Source organism: Chroicocephalus ridibundus, chromosome 17 (assembly GCF_963924245.1).
Source record: "Chroicocephalus ridibundus chromosome 17, bChrRid1.1, whole genome shotgun sequence".
NCBI classification, from domain to species: Eukaryota; Metazoa; Chordata; class Aves; order Charadriiformes; family Laridae; genus Chroicocephalus; species Chroicocephalus ridibundus.
In genome coordinates this window covers 3,480,454-3,496,311 of record NC_086300.1, presented here as the reverse complement: position 1 = coordinate 3,496,311, position 15,858 = coordinate 3,480,454, and the positions used below count along the sequence as shown (strand labels likewise).

Sequence of the window (15,858 nt, the reverse complement as noted above, 5' to 3'; positions counted from 1 at the left end):
ACTTTTTGGAATAAGCTGCTGACATGTAAAGTATCTTCCTTGTGAACTGGGATTTCTAGAGGGAAACTGCCTATGGGCTATTTATTCTTGGCATAAACAGCAAGACTAGCCAGCCCCGTGGGAAGAAGAAACACCCTATAGGTGACACCCCCTTTGGAAGGTATAAATAGAGATCTGCGGCAACAACCAACCTGCAGTCTGATTCAATATCAAGCTGTGCATCTTGCTTTGGGCTTTGGGTTGGATCTGCAGCTGTCCTCAAAATGAGTTGTAGTATTAAGCAGACAACTGGCTCTCTCAGGGGCAGGACCAGCGGTGGCAGCTGTGTTATTGGTGGCGGTGGTGGTGGTGGAGGAGCACGGATCTCCTCAGTCTCTTCTGGAAGATACACGACTTGCGGGATAGGTGGTAGCCGAGGGTTTTCTGGTAGAAGCTACTGTGGTGGTGTGAATTACGGAGGAGGACTGAGCACTGGCAGTTTGGTTGGTGGAAACTATGGAGGTGGCTTAGGAGCCGCTGTCCTCGGAGGATGTTCAGGCATTGGATTCAGCGGTGGCAGTGCTCGCTTTGGCGGTGGCATTGGAGGTGGCCTTGGTATTGGTCTTGGTGGAGGGGTAGTTGGAGGTGGTTTTGCTGGTGATGGCATTCTTCTTTCCGGTGATGAAAAGGTCACCATGCAGAACCTTAACGACCGCCTGGCTTCTTACCTGGACAAGGTGAGGTGCCTGGAACAAGAAAATGCTGACCTGGAGTGCAGAATCAGGGAGTGGTATGCCAAGCAGGGCCCTTTTTGTGAGCCACGGGACTACAGCTGCTATTACAAAGAAATAGAAGATCTTCAAAATCAGGTAACATCATTTCTCAGCTGCTTTCTCCCCTGTAAGCTTCTCCCACGGTGTTGGTTCACAACTGAATGCAGTTTTATCAGGAGTAACATTTCGTTGGTGTCTGGTGCTTTTCATAAACAGCCATTAAGCAAACTACCTGCAGAAAGCCCTAGAGCTCAAAGGTAAAAACCTTGCATCTTTGGACTGTTTCCATCGCTTTTATTCATCAGATGTATTTGAAGGGGAAAATGTTATGTTTATGGAATACGTCTGGATTGGCTCAGAATTCTTTCTGAATTAGGTTTGTGCCAAGGAGTTTAAACAGATATATGCCAAGAAAGCAACTAAAAGAGAAATAAATAATGGATCACATTAATTTGCCTGAATCTATTTTATTCTGTCACCAGTCTTGCAGAATTCCAGTTGAATGCTATTTCCTTTTTTTACAAGTTTACTCTTTCATACAGAATTGGGAAATATAGGACATCTAATTAAAAATAAGAACAAAGAGAGCATTGCCATAACACATTTTGAGTATGCAATTTAAAATCAAAAACATTTGTTTGCAAAGTGTGTTTGGCAAAAATCCTAGGATGTCAATGCACAAAGAAGAAGAGTAAAGCGAAAAGAATCCAGGAAACAGACAGGATGAGACAGACTTATAATTAAGTCTCGAAACAAAGCTTTTACATCTCTTATCCGTGAAAGTAAGATTTAGATGTAAAAGGTTAGGTGGATTGTGGCTGCTGCTGGACAACGCTAATTATACCTCCCTGACTGTCTGCATCTGAACCACGTATTTTAGCATTTTAATGCCTTCACCGTACTTCACTGAACACTCAGCCCTGTGACTACCGCGCTCCTCCACTCCCCCACATCTGCTAGCTAATATTTAAAAAAAATAGAGAGAGAAAAAGGTTGGGTCTGGCAGCGCCAGTCAGTGGGTACACTTGAGCCTGAGGATACAGGGGAGAGACTTCAGGGGTGAATGTTCTTTTTCCAGATCGTCTGTGCAACCATAGACAACAACAAGATCATTTTGAACATCGACAACAGCAGGATGACAGCCGACGACTTCCGAGTGAAGTGAGTACCCCATGGCACACAGCTGTCCCCTCCCTCTGTCACTGCGCTCCCCCTCGCAGAGCTGGGGAGAAGGAGCTCTCAGACGGGTCTCCTGGGTCCTGCTAGTCAGGACGGGCTGGAGGCTGTGCAGAAAAGCTCTTCCATCCACTGCCTCCAGAGCTGCCTTAATTAGTGGAAGTTCCAGAATGGAAAGTTTAGGACAAGAAGATATTTTTGGGTGGAGATTAGAGTTCTTCAGAAAGCAGAAGGGATCCGCAGACAGGGAGCAGCGTGGGCTCACCTGAGCTCCCGTTCTGGCACGTGGTGTCTTTCAAAGGGGAAGCCTTTGCTTTTTCCTGTTGGAGCGCAGGAACGTGGTGAGTGACACCTCCGCCCCAGTGGAAAAGCTCCAGAGAAGGCAGACTGAGGGCAGATTTGACAGAGCAAGCCGCAGACCGCTTTTCCTAGCATCCTGCGAAGGTAGTTAGGAAAGTACTGTAAGAAAGATGGATGGCCAAATGAAAAAAGAACAAACAGTGGTGTCAGACACTGACTCCTCTTTCTTGCTTTCTTTCTCACCCTCAGGTACGAGACGGAGCTGGCCCTGCGCCAGAGCGTGGAGGCTGACATTAATGGCTTACGCCAAGTCCTGGACCAGCTGACGCTCTGCAGGTCTGACCTGGAGGCACAGCTGGAGTCGCTGCGGGAGGAGCTCTGCTGCCTGAAGAAGAACCACGAGGAGGTAGGGTCCTGCCCCTCTCGCCTCAAAAGCCTTAATTCACACAGGATCCATCACCCTCCGTGGTCCCCACCCCTGGGGTGCTGCCTGCAGAGGGGCCAGTGGTTGGTGAGACTATTCATGTGAACTCAGAGCTCTGAACGTCCAGCAGAGAGGGGCTCTGCCAGGGGCTCTGCTCTTCCCAACAGGGGCACTTAGCTCCCTCGGTTTTTTCCTTCTTTTTAAAAAATGACACGATCTGGGTGGTGTTTTCAGGAAATGAGCTGTCTGAGGAAACAATCGACTGGAGATGTGAGCGTGGAGGTCAACGCCTGCCCTGGCCCAGACCTCAGAAAGATCCTGGAGGAGATGAGGTGCCAGTATGAAACGCTGATTGAACGTAATCGCAAAGAAGTTGAGGATTGGTATGAGTGCAAGGTGAGCAAATTCATGCAGTTCTCATTTTGCCTGCCTAACACCACAGTTCCACAGTAATTTATTACACATCAGAACCACACAACCTACTGTAACAGCATTTAGCTGCTGGTTTAGCTTGCTAAACCATTTAGCAGTGGTTTAAAGTGACCAAGTGACATAGGGCATACTGCCGCTCTGCGTCCTTTCATGGAGTGACAGGAATTGCTGCATGTTAGCGAGACTTGGGGCAGGAACTCTTTACAAAGCAGTAAGCAGTGAGAGGAACTGGACTATTAGAAGAGCAAGAGGAATGACGAGCATGGTTTACACTCCATTAGGATGAGAGAGGTCACCCAGACCTTTCTCATTTCATGTTTTTCGCTAGCTTCTCTGCCCTTTTCTTTATACTTAATCTGACTTACATTAAACATTCCCTGAACATCTTTATTCCGGACTGGTGATTTTCAGATTGAGGAGGTGAATCGGGAGGTTATTACAAGCGGTCAGGAGGTAGAAACGTGCAACAATCAAGTCACCGAACTGAGACGCCAATTGCAAGCCCTGGAAATCGATCTCCAGGCTCAGCTCAGCCAGGTGGGTGTGAGCTGGTGTAAAGCTCCGCTGTCTCACAGTTGTGCTCTCGTGTAAGAATTCGCAGCTTAAATGCAGGGTTTCTCTTGCCTGTATTTGCATTGTGCCACATGTCACTCCTCAGAGGGACAACCTGGAGTCCTCGCTGGCTGAGACAGAGTGTCGCTACAACAACCACCTTGCTGAGCTCCAGACCCAGATCACATGCGTGGAGCAGCAGCTGGCTGATCTGCGTGCAGAGATGGAGTGCCAGAACCAAGAGTACAAGATCCTGCTGGACGTCAAATGCCGTCTGGAGCAGGAGATCCACACGTACCGCTGCCTGCTGGAGGGTGGACAGCAGGACCTCATGTAAGTAGGCTTGAGACGCACCAAATGATACAATAAAATACCTGTGTCTGGGGTATTTTAACCTAAAAGCAAAGTGAGCAATAGGTGGAGGCCCTGCACAGCTCCTTCACCCTCACTCGTCTATTCAAGCTGCCTTGTAATCGATGGTGACAATTTGCTTCCCCACCCTGTGCCCGCCATTGCCACAAGAAGAAAAGTCACTGCAATATTCTTCCACTTTTTGTGAAAAATGAAAACCGATTGAGACAATGAAGAAAGCAGTTCTAGTTTACCTATCTATCATTTCCTTCACTAAAATGTTATTTTCCTGTCTCCTTAGTCAGCAAGGAGGAATTGGTCAGTCTTCGGGTCTAGGAGGAGTTGCAAGAACAAGTGGAATAGGAGGAGGAGGTATCATTAGAACAAGCCACACTTACACTTCGTCTTCCCAGATGCCATCCTGTGCAGCTGCGGAGATACAAGGTAAGAACTCCAGCACCCTACACGATTTCCACAGTCCACTCTAACGCAACAAGGACAGGCAGCAACAAAGATCTTTCCCACCCAGCTTACAGGCGCTATTGGAAACTTTTATTATGAGGCTACTGGGAAATACATGATGGGAGGCCACAGAGGAGTGGCTACGAGTGCTCTCGGGAAGCTGTGGCTCTGCTAGGAAGCATGAGAACTGCAAAAGGGGAAGAGGGGGAAGAGGGAACAGAAAGGAGAAGGAGAGAGTCAGCAGGCAGGCAAGCCATGGAGAACATGGGGAAAGGACTGACATGAAATCTGGGACAAAGGAAATAGCAGGAGAAAGCAGAGTGCCCAGAAATCAGAAAAAAAAACAGGAATCATAGGAATACTGGCAGGAAACTCCCAGTACTATTTCAGGAGGAAGCTTCCAGCCAAACTGAAGAAAGAAAGAAATATGGCGACAGTTGGTGCAGGAGAATGAGTGTGCGCAGGGGCACTCTTCTGGCAGGGACCCCGGTGCGTTCCCCACCCAGATTGCTGCCGGTGCAATGTCTGCAGCTTCCACCATTTGGCATTTTTATGTAAAAGGGCAAACCATGCTCAAGCCAGCTACAAATCCCATCTGCCGGACTGGCAGGCAACAATCAGACCTTTCCAGGAAGGGACGGTATTTATCTGAAATTTTAATTGAATTGGCTCATGAAATGATCACATGTATACAATGACAGTGTGGGAAAGAAACTATTTTTGCTATAAACGAAGTAATTCTTCCTTTGATCTCTCCAGTGCCTTGCAGAAGGATTTGTGATTAAGCAGAGAAACGAGAATATCCAACAAGAGAACCCTGAAGCAGAGCCATGGATGAAGAGAGAGAGTATTTACCCTATGCCTCTGCAAAGGGCGAGGAGCGTGCTCTTCTGTATTACTCAGCAATGCTAAGCAATGTGTCAGAGGGATACGCAGAGCGTTGGGCCACATTCTGCTTTATTTTGCTACTTGCTTTTTCCAGTCTGTATCCTGCGTGTGCCCAACCACCATGACTATTGCTGGAGTAAGCCAGTAGTATGATCATTAATGTACCTGCTGGTGAAAAAGTGTCTCTAATAAAACTTTGCTTCTGCCTGATGCAATCAAGAAACCTGTGTCTGGAAACTGAGTTCCTTTAGAAAACCAGGTGCTGATCCATGCACAAGGATCACCTAAACTGGTCAGGATCATACTCCACTGGGAACAAAGGTGCTTTGCCAGTGGGAGCCAGAGAACGGCCTCCCTCACCTTGCAGGTCTTGTCCACCTCCTCTCTGTGGAAGCCTGTAGCGTACGTTGCCCATTGCATGACATCCTCCATGATGTACACAGACAGCCTAATCAGGCAGATGCTGGTGTGCTTCCCACAGAACAGTGTGCTAAAACACACTTTTAGAAATATTTTGAAGGTCAGTGATGGAACATCTGGAGGCAGATTGCCTCGGTCCCAGTCTAGTGCTGACACACGTGGGCTGTGTCCTCTCATACCTCATCGTCCAGCCTGGGGACTGTGATTAGGTCGAAGAGCAAATCTTGGCCTCCACCATGGATTCAGTTTCTGCTGACATGGCTTATATTCCGACCTATCCCTTACGTTTTATAGGAATCTTCCCATTGGGAAAAGGACTGTAGGCAAAAGGTTTCCTTGCTATCTATTTTCACATAGTGACTGAGTCATTTACTGGTCATCCTTCTATTTCAGAGTTTAACCTGAGCATCAGGAACTGTTGAAACATCATCCTCACATTAGACATACCTTCTTGGGAAAGCTGGGGAGGGCAGAATGGGAGCTGAAAAAGTGCAGTGCAACAGAGAATACAATGGACAAAAAAGCCATCCAGGGCCTTTGGAGACACAGAGCCATTATGTCTTAACCCTCACACGCAAGGCAAAGACCACTCCCTCCCTGGGGCCTCGAAGAGCAGCCACGCAGCTGATGCAGAGTCAGCGCGGGCTGGCGGGGTAGTGTCTGTGCGTCCTGACACTGACCTGCCCAGAGACGCCAGGGCAGCACTTTGGTAACTCAGGGCCCTGGAGCTCTTCTGGGGGTGCAGCCATGGGAATGGGCCACACTGAGCTTGCAGAGTCATCCCGGCTTTGGAGAATTTTCAGTTAAAAGTCGTTATGAGCTGGAGGGTGTTTTGCCAATTAAATGGTCTGTTCATCCAGAAAACCAAGCAGTGACCGGTTTCACGTGCCCACTCCACCCTGCAGGTTCACAGCTAAACCAGCAGCACCGGTACGCTGCGATGCGGCTGTTACAGAAAGAGTCATATTAATTTATGAGACGACCTGGCAAAGCCAAACTCCTGGTTATTCCTTTTCTGTCAAAAGCTGGAGGCTGTGGAACAGCCAGCCTTGGGGGAGGAGGAGAAAGGGTACAAGACCAAAACATTTCAGGACCATCTATACACTATAGTGTGGCACACTTTTCTAGCATCAGTTCTTTTATATAGACACCAATTTCTCTGTTGCTACAGAAATAGACTTAACACAACCTGGAACCTTCCAGGAAAGCAGCATCTCCAAGGCCTGTAGGTAGCAAGTGTCTGAAGAATCTCAGTCATTAGCGTATGAGGGAGCAGGTGAAAGGTGCCCTTCTGCTGTAAAAGACCATGGAGAGCAGATGTCTCAGTGGTATTTCTTTTATTTTATCTACCAGACATTAAACCCAATAGTATCCAGGGGCTAGAGCACCATAAGAAAATGGAACACTGGAAGAACTGCAATAATGACTCAGAAGAGTAAGTAGATGTTTTTAAACCAAGACTAAATCAAATCGCCTTTAAACATCAGTTCCAGCCCTACAGAAAGTGCCAGACTTGATGCAGAAATCTCCCAGTAGACGTGTAAAGCCAGCACTTCACAAGAAATCAAAAAGAGATATGTATCATGGTATAATGGCAAATTTCCATCGGTTGGACTCCTCTGTGTGTATCCCAGTTGTTCTCAGAGCTCTGGCTGAGAAAGTCAGAAAGCAAGTCTTTCATTTCCATTGTCTCCTCCTGCCTTGTTCAGTGCAAAGCAAGATGTAAGATAACCCACCGCTGCCCTTCCTGGCCTTAATGCTTCCCAACCTACGAGTCCTCGCACTCGCATTTCTAAAAATATAAATATATACTCTACTGACGCACTTCCAGTTTTCAGTCCTCTGGAAACTCCAGGCTACCTACAGTATAGAAGAGCTTGCCGCTTTCCTCTGGCAGCCCCAGCTGATTCCCACCAGGCCTGGGCTAGTCTCCTTCTCTTGCGAACTGCTACTGACATCTAGCGCTCCACCACATTCCCTCTATCCATATCAAAGGCTTCCCACCCTTCCCACCAGGTCCGGCAGGTGCAAAGCAGGCACTTTCACAAAGGAGCTGGCCTAAATTCCTGAGAGGTGAAAGAGACCTAATGACATGGCCAGAAAGACTCTAATGATCCAGACTTTGTGAATATGCCTCTGGAAAGCCCCCGGGGGGGGTACAGACTCAGCTCCTGAGACGCTGTGATGTTGTTTGTGCACCTACAAGTTGGGATGCGTCTGGAAAGCAGCTCATGAGAAGGCAGCTTGTGATAAACAGTTCCCCAGCAGAAAACACCCTGGAAACAACCCATATATTAAGGAGCTTCAAATTATGGAGCTGAAAACCTTGGGCTGGAAACTACATTTCCATGAGATTTCCATATTTCTTTGTGCTAATGAGACAGACCCAGGAAATTTATGAGTTGAAATAACTGAATGAAAATAGTAGGGAAAGCTTAATTTATTTTTTTAAGGTCTTCAGAACAATTATTTAATTTTATCTGAGCTTAATTAGTGCACCCATTTCCTGAAGACAAAAAGGAAAAATAGCAAGAAAGAGGGCAAGCGTGTGCCACTGAAGGATCCTGGGCAAAGGCACCGGCCGATGGCCCACAGCAGAAAGAGGTGGGTCTAATGGATAAAGCTCCAGGCCCCCAGGGGACCGATGTATCTCAGAAGAGCAGGAGCCATCCTCTCTGCCCTCTGCAATAATTACCGCAATAGGCATGTAGACATCCTCCACTCCCACAAAGGAGTAAGTCATTCCGTGTTTCTGCCTGTATTATTCTGATGTGCTAAATGATAACTGTGGAGCAGAGGAAGGAATGCGTGCTCACGCAGAAAAGGTGCTTGCTGCAGACAGCTCTTGGGAAACTCCTGAAGAATCATATGCAGGACAGGCAAAGCTTCAAGCAATGCAATATGACATCAGTTTCGGTTCATTCTTACCACCACACCCTGACTCCAATTATGTTCTCCAGTCCTAATAATGAAATCCAGGTATTCCTTCCTATGCACAATAACTTTATTAGAGTTTTTACCTATTCTGAGCTTTGCTCCTTTGTATTCAGGGACTGAGTGGAGCACAACTTGGGAGGAAGGGCAGGCTGACATCAGGCACTGCAGCCTGATCCAGCAGACCTGGGTTTGACTGCAGACTCTGCCAGAGGCGTGCTCTTTGTCTTTGAGTAAATCACTTTGAGCAAGTCCCTCCACACCTCTGTCTCCAGCCTGCTGGAGATATCACGGGAATGCCGCTGGCTTTCATTGTACTGGATCCAAGGATGCAGAGATAATGGGAGGCATCTTTTCAACAGAAATAAGGAGGAGAAGAGCAATAAAATGATGGGCAAATCCATGAATACTGGGATAATCCTATCCTTCACTAAGGGGTATTATTTACTTGCCATAATACTAGCTATTTCAATCCACAATCCTGACACGGAGTGAGGGCTTGAGCAAGAGTTCGAGCTCACTTGTTCTCTGGTGAAGCAGGCTTGCAGAATTTCTTACAGCGAAGGGATAGTTTCAGAAAGCTGCGGAACGCCTGTCTCTTGCTCAACGGCCAGTAGAAACAGGCTGTCCCAGAGGGAAGGCCATTGCTCTTGAGCCTCAGCAAAACATCTCAAGAAAATGAGCTTAGCCTGAATTCTGATGTCAGAAAAGTGAAAGGGTTCTTACCTTTCAATTTCTTTGTCTAGTTAAGATTTGGAGACATTAGTGATAGAGAAGAACCTCTAGTTTGTACTTAATCCATCTTCTCCAAGCCAGTGTAGAACTGCACTGGGCAACGACTGCTCTGCCAGCTTTATCAGCAATTCTGCCTTTATATTTCCTAGGACAGCAGTCCTAAACCTCTTATTAGAATGCAGCGCGTATTGACAGAGAGACTGCCCATAGGACGTTTCCACTCCCATTCACTGTTTCAAAACGCCCACCCTTCCTCAGCAACAATCACTATCCATAATGATGAAAACTGCGGAAATATCTTTCACCAAACAACAGGAAATATTTAAAGTACTTTTACCTTACTTTACCCTCTCCCCATAAAGAAACAAATCCTTTGTGTGTTACTGGAGAGCCACAATCATACACGAAGAACCTTTCATCCACGTCCATTAAGAGATCACGCCACGCTCTCACTGGTCTCGTAGCAGAGAGCTCGGGAGTTGTCATTTTGCCAATGGAGAAACTTAATCTCTGTGTCTCTGATCTTTCCACAAAGTTCTTACATCATTCCTCATACATCATTCGAGAGTCAAACTTCGTATTTATTCTTTCTTTTTCATCTCACATATTCCAACATCAGCACCTTGCAGGAAAACTGCTTATTCAACTCAAAATAAAATGAAAATAAATTAATGAGAGATAAAGAGCCCTTTGATGCAATAACCTTTAATGATTTCTTCCTGGTATATAATTTAGGACAGTGTTTTTCCTGGCTTAATGTTGTAAAGTTTGCATCATAAACAAAAAGCTGATGATTCATAAAACATTATTGCTAATGTATTTTTGAAATTAGCAAGAGACATGTAAAGTATCTTCCTTGTCTACCAGGATTCTTGAAAGGAAACTTCCCTTTGAGAAATTATTCTTGGCACCAATGGCTGGAGTAGCCAGCCTTATGGGAAGAAGAAACAGTGGTGACACCCACTGTGGAAGGTATAAATAGAGTTTCGCCGCAACGGACAGCTCGCAGTCTGATTTAATATCAAGCTGTGCATCTTGCTTTGGGCTTCTGCTTGCATTTCCAGCTGCTGTCGCCATGAGTTGCAACATTAAGGAGACTATTACTGTGTCTAGCAAAGGCAGGAGCAGTGGTGGCAGCTGTATCATTGGTGGTGGTGGTGGAGCACGGATTTCTTCCTATGGGATAGGCAGTGGCAGAGGTTTTTCTGGAAGGAGTTACTGCGGTGGAGTGAATTATGGAGGGGGACTGAGTGTTGGTAGCTTGGCTGGTGGGAGCTATGGAGGTGGCAACTGCTATGGCAATGGCCTTGGGTTTGGCCTTGGAGGCGGTGTGGTTGTTGGTGGTCTTGGTGGCGACTGTTTGCTTTCATCCTGCGATGAGAAGGTCACCATGCAGAATCTCAACGACCGCCTGGCTTCCTATCTGGACAAGGTGAAGTGCTTGGAGAAGGAAAATGCTGAACTGGAATGCAGAATCAGAGAGTGGTACGCGACACAGGGCCTCTCCTGTGAGCCCCGGGACTACAGCTGCTATTACAAGGAAATTGAAGATCTTCAAAATCAGGTAATCCCCTTTTTCAGTTGCTCCTCCTCTATTTAAAGCTTATTTATAAATTTGTATTTAGAACCTACTGTAATTGTTAGAGATAACTTCGGTGCTGTTAAACGTCTTGGCAAACATAAATTTTGGCAAGTTCCCCTCTGACACTGTTGACTGTGGGTGCGTATTAAAGATGGGTGCTGCAAGGGGATACAGGTGGGATAATACTCTTAAAAGGAAAAGGATGCTTTGTTACATTGCGGTTTGACTATACTGTTATAAATACGACATTACCAAGTGTGCTCTGAGGAAATGCAGTGGTAGGAAGAGCAAAGCAAAGAGAACTATAGAACTATAGAACAAGAGGAAAACATACATAGCAAATGCTGTATCAAACCGAGCATTATAAATTCTAGGTGAGAAAAGCTGAGTATTTAAAATAGATTGCTGCAGTGGCACAAAGACCCTGATACTACTATGTGCCCAGTGAAAGCTATGGCTGATCTTCAGGCTTAAAGACACCTTCCAACTGTATCCCTGAAGATCCTTAAGCTTGAAGCCAAGAACACGCCATGGTGAATGTCAGCTGAGACTTAATGTCTCAAGGAAGGTTCTTTAGGTTCACTTCTCTGTGAAGCATCTTTGGAACTTGCCTTCAGACCTTGAAACTGGGAAGTCCCATCTCACAACTCTTTCACTCACAACCTCTTTTCTTTACTGACTGTGAGTTAAGGAGGCAAAGCTACCTCCTGCAACTGCTCCGCTCAAGGAACAAGGTGACTTAAGAAGGTAACAGAAAAAGGAAATTGTGAAGAGTTAGTACCTAACTGCAATCTAGATACACCTCTAGAGTATAACAGCAGAGAAAAGTGAGACACCTCTCATGGTCTGCTCTCTTCCAGATTGTCTGCGCAACCATTGATAACAACAAGATCATTCTGGACATCGATAACAGCAGGATGGCTGCCGATGACTTCCGTGTGAAGTGAGTGTCCCTCTGCGTGGATGAACTCCCTTGTCTCCTCCCTGCTCCTTTACATCTTACTTGTGGAGTCTCGGTGCACTAATTATAGAGACTTCAGACAAGTCTCACTACAAAACCACATTAGGGCAGGATGGAGTGATGAAATGCATTTTGCTCTTGGTCACCAGCCCTCCCTTAATTACTATTCTTGGGTAAAGCATTTGGCAAGAGTGCTTATTGGTGAGGGCTGGAGACCAGCGATGGAGGGAGTGGTCTTTAGTGGTTTGGTTGGCACATTTCCATCGCAGACCAGCGCAGATTTGGATCAGAAAAACAGAAATGCAGATGGATGAGTGGTATCAAACATACGTTGATCAGGAAAAAGATAGATAAGGAAGAAAAGTTTTCACATAACAGACATCAAGTGCGGTGCAGAAATCTAATGCACAGCGCATTCAGCTTAGACAACAAAATCCAGTTTAGAGCAGGCAGGTGGGAAAGACCTTTGCAGAAACTGAGTGCGTGTGAGATGTTACTGTTCTGAGTTCCTGCTTTCTTGCACAAACCAGGTACGAGACAGAGCTGGCCCTGCGCCAGAGCGTGGAGGCTGACATTAATGGCTTACGCCAAGTCCTGGACCAGCTGACGCTCTGCAGGTCTGACCTGGAGGCACAGCTGGAGTCGCTGCGGGAGGAGCTCTGCTGCCTGAAGAAGAACCACGAGGAGGTAGGCTCCTGCCTTTCCCTGGGAGCACCGCGGCCCTGACATGAAACTTTGCCTACACGAATGTGCTCTAAATTTAGAAGCAAAGATCAAGCACTTTCACACCGCAGCTTTCCCATCAAACGCTTGTGGGGTTCAGAGCTGTCTCCTCGTGGGTGGAGGTGGCTGCTGCTCTCGGGGCTGCGCTGGCACCGGGAGGGCCAGAGCGGGGTGAAAGTTGCTGCTGACTCCAGTGGATGAGGAAAGAAATTACCCAACAGATTTGTTGGGGAAAACACTTGCAACATCTTCCAGAGCTTTCCAGCCACAGCTGGGAGGCACAGCTCGCAGGCAGCGCTGTGCTCAGCCACCGAGCTCGGCTCTTCTGCGCTGTCTCTCAAAAGCCAGTATGTGTCTGATCCAGGTTATGTTTCCAGGAAATGAATTGCCTGAGAAAACAATCGACTGGAGACGTGAGTGTGGAGGTCAATGCCTGCCCTGGACCTGATCTCAGGCAAATCTTGGAGGATTTGAGATGCCAGTATGAAACACTGATAGCGCGCAACCGCAAGGAAGTTGAGGATTGGTACGAGTGCAAGGTAAGGGACACGCTCCTGCTGCGAAACAAACTGACACACACATTTCAGGGCACAGGAGAGTTTCAGAAAACAGAGATGGAGAAAATAAGCAGTTCCTCTTTTACAGTGAAGCCCGAGATCAGCACTCATTATACCCTGTGTTCCACAGCAGACACAGGCCTGTCTGACCAGTTTGTTGTGTCCCATCTGGAACAGCCGCATTTGCCGCAAGGCCCTGTGGTGTGTTGTTGGAACTGAGATTTTCCACGTTTGGATTAAAGAGACGTAATAGCCACAAGGTTAATGCGATTTGTACAAAGAGCAAGCAGGTGAAGCCAGCGGTTAATGCCCAGTGCACAGAGAACTCGCCCTGCTCCCTTTTCTTTTTGCTGCCTACTCACTGTATTCTGTCTCTGTAAAAGCAAGTCCCATTTGCACAGATATTCTCTGAAGCTCTTTTTTCTGGATTGGTGATTTTCAGATTGAGGAGGTGAATCGGGAAGTTATTACAAGTGGTCAGGAGGTAGAGACGTGCAACAACCAGGTTACCGAACTGAGACGCCAATTGCAAGCTCTGGAAATCGATCTCCAGGCTCAGCTCAGCCAGGTGGGTGTGAGATTACAGCTCCAGGTGGTTCCTGCTGGATCTCTCAGCAGGAACAGCCAGACCTACCAGTCAGCATGGCGGTGGTGAATAGCTCTTTCATTTCGGCATTGGAAATAACAAACTCCAGGGTGACACTTAAATGACTGTTGTTTCTTTGTTTGGTTGTCTTGTTTATCAGAGAAATAATTTGGAATCGTCTCTGGCTGAGACTGAGTGTCAGTACAACACGCTCCTCGGTGAACTACAGAACCAGATCACATGCGTGGAGCAGCAATTGGCTGAAATAAGGGCGGAAATAGAATGTCAGAACCAAGAATACAAAACCTTATTGGACGTCAAGTGCCGTTTGGAGCAGGAGATTCAGACCTACCGGTGCTTGTTGGAAGGAGGACAGCAGGACCTTATGTATGTAGACCTCTAAATCCACTAGAGAATAAATTAAAATATCTAGGATTTGTATTACAGATTGGGAATCCCCCATAATCCTTAGTCCATCTTAATGCTTTCTCTGACATGAAAAAGTTGTCTCATGAGCAACTTTCCTGTGATGAACATTCAAATGTGAACTAAATGTCACTCCTTGGGATCTGCAAAGCAGAGAAACCAAATCTGTTAACTGCCAGTTACAACATCGTAACTACTAGTATTATGTCAATATTAGCAGCAATCTCTTTTCTGTAGTAAGAGAACTGTCGTAATAAGAATTAATTGCAACACTCTTCAATGCATTTCCATGCCAAAGGGGGGCAACAAATGTAAAGCAACTCTGAAGATGAAAAAAGAACACAATGTAGAATATCCGAATCCCTATAAAAGGCATAGTTTGAGACTTTGTGCCCACCTTAGTGTGATGAGAAGTTCTAAAGTTCCCTATTTCTTTCACCAAATTTACCCCACTAGTCATGGAGGAGGAATCGGAGTAGGAACCGGCGTAGGAGGAGGAGTCATTAGGACAAGCCACACCTATACGACAACTTCAGCTTCCCATTGCCAGCCCCAAGTCCCTCCCTGCAAGACTGGAGATATACAAGGTAAGAGAAAGGAAAACTGTGTTTTTCGGTTTGTTCCTTTGTGATAAGGCCAGGACACAACTCACCCTCCTAGGACACGTTATTGGTATCTTCTCAGAGAGTTACAATGCTACAGGTGTGATGGGCTACAATGGATCCAACTACAGCGCAAAACTGGCTGTGTCTCGAAGACAGAGGTTCAAAGAGGGCTCCGACTGAATATGGAGCAGCAGAAAGCAAATGAGAGACAAGAGGGAGCAGCAGTAGGACTAAGAGGAGAAAGCGAGGGAAATGAGGCAGAAAGAAAAGATCTGGAAGTAGAAGTAAAGAAGACGATAGCCAAACAGAGCTTAGCGAGAGTCTGGAAGGAGTGACTAGTAGAGCAAACCTGTAACTTTACAAGTGCAAATTCCCATTAAAACACAATTATTTAGGAAATTTCTGGGATTTCCTGAGTTGTCCGCCAACTGCTCTTGTTTAACACCGTGTATTCTTGAAATAAAGGCACTACATAGACCAAATTTTTGTTATTTGAAGGATTTTATCTCTGTTCCAGTCAAATAATACTGCTACATTTTTTCCCAGTGACCTGCAGAAGAATTTGTGATTAAGGAGGAATGGACTAGAAGATGACATACAGAGAAACCCACAGACAAAAGAAGAACACGGGATGTTCACTGCACACCTGTCTGCAGAGAAAGTAGAAGTAACTCAGCGATGCTTTGCCATGTATCTAAAGGGGCCTGTTGGAGGCCACTTTCTTCTCTGTTCTGCTGCTTCTCTTCTTTAACGCTGCAATCTCTAGAAGTTACTTGAGTTAGTCAGGGTCGATAATGTACCTGCTGGTGAAAAAACTTCTCTAATAAAACTTTGCTTCTGCCTGATGCAATCAAGAAACCTGTGTCTGGAAACTGAGTTCCTTTAGAAAACCAGGGGCTGATCTGGGTGCAAAGCACATCCTCAGCCAGGCCAGCCAGCCTCTGCAACGGCCCCAGCAGGAACAGCTGGAAACCCATGCACAAAGGGTCACC

General features: G+C 46.4%; 2 protein-coding genes across 2 annotated transcripts; both read left to right on the top strand.

Moving 5' to 3' along the window:
* Positions 1-263: 263 nt before the first annotated feature.
* LOC134524636 (keratin, type I cytoskeletal 13-like) lies at positions 264-5,292 on the top strand. Its single transcript, XM_063354825.1, has 8 exons — positions 264-848; positions 1,831-1,913; positions 2,478-2,634; positions 2,887-3,048; positions 3,496-3,621; positions 3,743-3,969; positions 4,289-4,431; positions 5,209-5,292. The coding sequence occupies exons 1-8, from the start codon at positions 264-266 to the stop codon at positions 5,232-5,234; spliced, it is 1,509 nt and encodes a 502-aa protein (XP_063210895.1). The 3' UTR covers positions 5,235-5,292.
* Positions 5,293-10,501: 5,209 nt separating this feature from the next.
* Positions 10,502-15,600, top strand: LOC134524638 (keratin, type I cytoskeletal 19-like). Its single transcript, XM_063354830.1, has 8 exons — positions 10,502-10,990; positions 11,869-11,951; positions 12,500-12,656; positions 13,070-13,231; positions 13,692-13,817; positions 13,996-14,222; positions 14,718-14,848; positions 15,413-15,600. Exons 1-8 carry the CDS (start codon positions 10,502-10,504, stop codon positions 15,436-15,438), a joined length of 1,401 nt encoding a protein of 466 aa, XP_063210900.1. The 3' UTR covers positions 15,439-15,600.
* The last annotated feature ends 258 nt before the right edge of the window (positions 15,601-15,858 follow it).

Coding starts and splice junctions, on each gene's coding strand:
- LOC134524636 (XM_063354825.1), top strand. CDS start 264: ATGAGTTGTAGTATTAAGCAGACAACTGGCTCTCTCAGGGGCAGGACC. Junction 849..1,830: donor TAGAAGATCTTCAAAATCAG/GTAACATCATTT, acceptor TTCTTTTTCCAG/ATCGTCTGTGCAACCATAGA. Junction 1,914..2,477: donor GCCGACGACTTCCGAGTGAA/GTGAGTACCCCA, acceptor TCTCACCCTCAG/GTACGAGACGGAGCTGGCCC.
- LOC134524638 (XM_063354830.1), top strand. CDS start 10,502: ATGAGTTGCAACATTAAGGAGACTATTACTGTGTCTAGCAAAGGCAGG. Junction 10,991..11,868: donor TTGAAGATCTTCAAAATCAG/GTAATCCCCTTT, acceptor GCTCTCTTCCAG/ATTGTCTGCGCAACCATTGA. Junction 13,232..13,691: donor AGGATTGGTACGAGTGCAAG/GTAAGGGACACG, acceptor GGTGATTTTCAG/ATTGAGGAGGTGAATCGGGA.